Here is a 6,000-nt window from a genome sequence, read left to right on the forward strand (position 1 = left end):
TGTTGACTACAAAGAATCCAGTTTAGATAAATCATTGAATTTCAGAGTGCTATTACCCAATCAGAATGCATGCAGGTACTCACAGGCATACAGAATACATGTATGCATGTGCACATACATGCATGTGAAAAACCTGTTGAGTCAAAGAGTAGGAAAAAGTCTTTATCTAAGAACACTTTGCTCAACAGAGGTTAAATGTGGTGCTCGAGCATAGTAGCAGTACTATGTCTTACACTACTGTGTAGTACATTACTGTTCAAGGTTCAGTAACCATGATTAGATTAATTAGGAAAAATAATTCTTGAGGCTAAACCTAGCTCTATGAGTAGCAATAAGTGATGAGTGCTTCACTGTCACTACTCAGGTCCTGTCCTAAAGAATTCTTAATCTGAGATTCTTCAAAAGGGCTTTCATGTATACACTGCTAATATATGTTCCCCAGAAATCAAGAGGGACAGAGTTCACCTCCTGTCTGTGTGAACAGTATCCGTAATAAGATAGTATGCTTTTCTAGATATAAGAGAATAACATATTTTATGCCAAGACATAAATGATTTACACTTTGACATATAGAAGCTGATCACTACCCCTCCAGGTTAAATGTGTTTCTTTAGGCCTGAAATGCAGACATGCTGACTGTCATTGATACTTTGACCTGAAAATACTGAAATTATTTGATAGTTGTACAGAATAAAATGTAGGTGATATGAAACATTTTATTTATTTAATGCACATTCAGATTAGATTTGAAAAAAGAAAACCACACAAGTCTAGATGATATACTTTTGTACAGAAATAATGTAAAATGGGGTTTAGGAGAATTATAACAAACCTTTATTCTTACATTGCTCAGTCATTTTATCACGCAGATAAAATGAAGTATCTGCCTCAAAACAGTTTGACTTTTGCAATTCTTGGTATATATATTAACATTTCTTTTTTCCAATAGACTGCAGATGGGAAAACATTACAGTTTCCCTGGTCAAAAATGTGTCCAGTGAGGGAGTTCGTGAGTGGTGGGTTTTGAATCAGCTTGGAAAAAGGTACAAAACGTCTGAAGAGAGTCTTGAACTGTTCATATTTAGTGATAAAGTCAGTCCACCAAGCCTTGGATTCTTGGCTGGCTATGGGTAAGAAGGAATCTTTATGTAAAACTAAAATAATGCAGATAAGATAGAGATGACTTTATTTGATGGTTTGGGGGTTTTATTTCTTTTTTGTTGTTGTAGCATTTGAACGTTACAACATTTTAAAAAGGGGTTTTGTGAGATTTTCAAATTCGTGTCTATTAATGTTATCTGTAGAAGGCTTCATATCTGTAAGGAATGTTACCACCCTTGAAACCTGCTCTCCAGTGGGAAAAAAGGTAGAAGCACCCTTTGCATCAATTTCCCATTTAAGTAAAATCATTCAAAAGATTAGTTTAGCTACAGATCAAGTTCTGGCCAAGCTCTGCCCAGTTTTGGCAACCTTTCCAATCTCGTAGCCAGGACCCTGGGTGTGAAACAGTTATGAAATAAATCTCCACAGACAGAGAAAGGCAGGAGACTATGCATTCCCAGGAGATACGCCCTTCTGGCATGATTTTGGAGAACTCCTCATAGGAGGATTAGGGGAGGATAGGTAACTGTTAGTCTGTCACCAGTTACACGTACTTTAATAAAAAATATTAGATATGAAACCTGACAGATCATTTGCCTTTAGCAGCCAGCAGTTGTTGGATTTCCCATTGTGACTTCCAAGCTGTAGCAGACAGGACGTGAGACCATCAGCAACTGGCCTTAAACCATTTAACTCAGCAGCCTGAGCTGTTTATGTTCCCCATTTTCTGTGGTGTTTGAAGAGACCTTATTTTCCTTCATCCTGCAGCACAGCAGAGACAAGATCCTAATTAGAAATCAATGTTCACTCAGCTGACAGACTACACTTAGCTGTGTAGATGAGCTGCCTCACACTTGGCTGACGCTTTTTCAAGACATGATTTGAGCTCTTTCCTTTCTTTCTTTTCAGCATCATGGGACTATATGCCTCGGTTGTCCTGGTGATAGGAAAGTTTGTCCGTGAATTTTTCAGTGGGATCTCTCACTCCATCATGTTTGAGGAGCTACCCAATGTAGACCGAATCTTGAAGTTGTGTACTGACATTTTCTTAGTGCGAGAGACTGGAGAACTGGAACTAGAAGAAGACCTGTATGCCAAACTAATATTCCTGTATCGCTCACCAGAGACTATGATCAAGTGGACTAGGGAAAAAACTAATTGATCTCTTTGGTGTCACACTGCGAATCAAGTTGATTTCATCTGAATTTTAAAGAAAAAAAAAAAAAAAAAGCACAATATTCTCTTAAGAGCTAAGCCTTTTATAGTTAGGTAGCAATGATTTTTCACTGAAGGAGTCCTGGAAGCTACGGCCTTAGGAATCCATGCTGCCTTTCAAATTAAGGATCAACAGTGAAGAAGGTTGGATGATTTGTTGTTTTTAATGTGCCACTCCTCTACAATCTGGGGACTGCTTTGTAATTTAATCAACAAAAAGTTTGCATCTTTGTCTGGCTAATTTAATTTTCCAGACGATCATTACAATTTAAAGAGAAAAGAAGGGAGTGAACCCACGGATGACTCCAGTGTACCTTCTTAACCCTTTCTGGAGCCATACAGATTGGATTGTGCAATATGCTGTTGTACATCACTGACTTTCAAGCTACAGTAATGGGACACTGACTAGCCTTCAGGACACCCAAGACCCAGGGCCGCAGTGGGAACTGAAGACATTCTAGCCATACCCGTTTGTAGAAAAGCAGAGGTTTTGATGTACAAAGGACACTGTGGACAAGCCTCTGTTAGCAAAAAGAAAACAAGTAACAATCTCTTTAAATGCCTTATTTTATTTGTACAGTCACAGAAGACATTTCCATCAAACATCAATGACTTTTCTCAGGAAAAAAAAGCAACTGAAACTTGACACTTAGTCAAGGTTAACTAATGGCTAGATAATTATGGTGAATTATTGGGGTGTTCTACTAGGCCATTCTCTTCAAAGTTATTGCTTTCCATTAGATGAAAAAAGAAAGTGAATTCAATGACCTAAGGAGCTACTTCATTTCTTATAAGCCTTTAAAGACTGAATAGTGTGTGCTTCTCTCTGCTCCCCATGACATGCTTTTTCCCATTTCGATGATTTAAGGCAACTATTGTTTTGCTGTTAGCTGATACTCTTCTTCCAGTGTTTCAGGTATATGAAAATGTTTACATATTCCAAGTCACATTTTTACATCCAAGACGGGTTTTTTTTAAGTTCCCAAATATAGACATACATATGAGCTTGAAAAATGGCCTTTTTCTTAAATTACTATTATTAGTGACACAAATGGCTCATTAGAGAACATTGTAGCATGAAAATTTACAATTGCAATGTAGGTTTCATTCCATGTTAAAAAAATTATTGAGAAAAAAAATCATTGAGTGGGTAAGGTATGTTAAAAGGGTATACTGTGTAGTTTTGATTCAGTCATGACTTAAAATAAAGCACATGTTGCAAAGTCATTTTAGAAGTATTTTTTCCTCTGCCTTTTTACATGAAATGGGAAAAGTTTGACATTCTTCTAACTCTGTGACAAATAAATCTCTTTCTTGTAGTTAGCTGCTATTTATTATATGAATGATTAGTTAATCACCGGAAAGAAACTAATACAACATAATTTGCTGGCACATTTTACTGCAGAACTTCATAAAACAGCACAACTAAATGAAGTTGCAACATACTCTGCTGAGTGCTTCCATGACAAATGCTGTCACATCCATTCTATACTGTGAAAACTAACATTTTGAGCACCATGAAGTGCACAAAATAAAAATTGCTTCATCATATTGTAACAATAAAATCATTTGGTGACTGGAACTCACTGGAAGACAACCTGATTTCCTCCAAAGTATATTGGAAAGGTTACTGCTCATACAGCCAGGCAGCATTCCCCGGTAGAGAGTTTTGCTCCATTTCTTCCATAGGACCTATGAATGAAAATCAAAATATAGAGGGCAACCCTGACATAGGATCCAGCAGGGATGCTAAAATGTCCTTTGTGGTTAGATGGATCCTCACCTGGGTGTTCAGTGATTTTAAGGAGAGCAACACTGGAAGGAGAAGTGTGAAGGGTGTAATGTGTTTCTAAAGGTACCAGCCAGCAGAACCATGCTGGACACCGTTCGTTCTGGCTCCCTTCCTGGTTACTTCTCTTTAACAGGCATTTCCTTTCTGGTGAGAAAAATCTATCAGCAGAATGAGCTGTACAGTTATTTGGGCTTTGCAGAAATGTGCTGCTCTTTCTTTCATGGATTGATCAAACTTTGAAAATAAAAGGATTCTTCTGTTGGTTTTCTATTTATTTTTTTAAAACAACCTACAGTTAAATTGGTGACATGGACTGGATAGCTAACTACAACAGGTGAAAAGTGTACTGCTGATGATCAACCTTTCAGCCCAAGTGTCCACATAAAATCAAACTGGCAGCCAGTTTCTAGTGGCAATCTTTAGGAAATCAATATTGGGGCCAATACCATCTAATGTTTTTATGAGAAACCTGGAGGACAGAACAGAGTGCACTTTCACCAAGTTTGTGGACCACACCAAATATGGGTCTGTGAAGGTTTGTGATAATACGTCAACTGCCCTCCTGGAGCATGGGGTGGGCACTTTTTACAGGGAGGGCAGGAATGCCTTTCAAGGAAGACCTCAAGATGGTGGAGAAATGAGCTGCCAGGTAGTTCATGAAGTTCAACTAAGACAAATGCAGAGTCCTGCATCTGAGGCAGACTAACCCCATGCAGCAATTCAGATGAGGTAGGTGGCTAGGGAACATCTTTACAATAAAAGGACCCAATGCCAGGGGTGTGCCCTTGAGGCAAAGAAAAACAACAGCATACTGGACTGCATTTACAAAAGCACATCTGAAAGTCAAGGGAATTTATTAGTCCCCTCTACTCAGTACTTCTGAGACCACATCTGGAGAACTGCATGCAGGTTTGGGGTCTCTGGTGAAAGACACTGACATACTGGAATGAGTCTGGCAGAGGGCTGGAGGACATAACATGCAAGGAGGGGCTGAGGGAGCTGGGCTTGTTCAGCCTTAAAAAGGAGAAGTCCAAGGTGAGAGCTTATTGGTGTCTGCAGCTACCTAATGGTGAGGTACAGAAAAGGTGGAGCCAAGCTCTGCAGAGCTGCAAGGTAGATCAAGAGGAACAGACACAAATTGCAACAAGGGAGAGACTGATTAAACAGAAAGTTCTTTTCACCATGAAGGTAGTCAAACGCTGGAGCAAGTGCCCAGAGAAGCTGTGGGATCTTCAGCCTTGGAGGTTTTTCAAAACTTGACTGGACAGCCCTGAGCAACCTGTTGTAACTGGTCATGCTCTGCATGGGAGGTTTGACCTGAAGCCTCCTGAGGTCCCTTGCAACCTGAATTATGCCACAATTATAGGATTCTGCCAGAGTGTCCCGTCCCGCTCAGACGAGGGAGATAAGTGACTCAGATTTGCAAATCCCCAATGGAGCGGACAACAAGTCTCCAAGTCCAAACATTTATTAACTACCCAGAATGTACTAATTGAACACACGATAATTGGCTAAGTATATAGCAAGTTGTGGCAAGCAATACAATATGCCTTGCATTTCTTAATGGAAAAAGGAAATGAGGGAGATAGAGGGAATGGGGAAATACAGATCACGGGTCTGGGTTTCTGCGCTGATCCCACCAGCGAGGGTTCCAGAAGGCATCTGTCTTTTTCCCTTGCATCCGTCTTCTTCGCTTCGCTGCACTCTCCAGGACACCCCCCTTTCTTCCCCCCGCCTTGATTTATACACACTTTCCTTGGGTCCATCCCCTAGGTCAACCCACATACCTACGTATCCCATGTATGGGGAGGGGTAAGGTGTTTCATGTAATTAGCATGATCATGTTAGCCTTCGTTAGCATATTGAGGGGTGTTAACTTTAATATGCATTTC

General features: G+C 39.8%; 1 protein-coding gene across 1 annotated transcript in view; it reads left to right on the forward strand.

Moving 5' to 3' along the window:
• PIEZO2 (piezo type mechanosensitive ion channel component 2) overlaps positions 1-4,369 on the forward strand; it is a 316,185-nt gene extending 311,816 nt beyond the window's left edge. The window contains exons 55-56 of the mRNA XM_074893340.1: positions 950-1,130; positions 2,011-4,369. Of these exons, the coding sequence (XP_074749441.1) occupies positions 950-1,130; positions 2,011-2,263 (434 nt within the window). The 3' untranslated portion in view covers positions 2,264-4,369. The remainder of the gene's footprint in view (positions 1-949; positions 1,131-2,010) is intronic.
• Positions 4,370-6,000: the final 1,631 nt, after the last annotated feature.

The sequence above is a fragment of the Strix uralensis genome, chromosome 1 (assembly GCF_047716275.1).
Source record: "Strix uralensis isolate ZFMK-TIS-50842 chromosome 1, bStrUra1, whole genome shotgun sequence".
NCBI classification, from domain to species: domain Eukaryota; kingdom Metazoa; phylum Chordata; class Aves; order Strigiformes; family Strigidae; genus Strix; species Strix uralensis.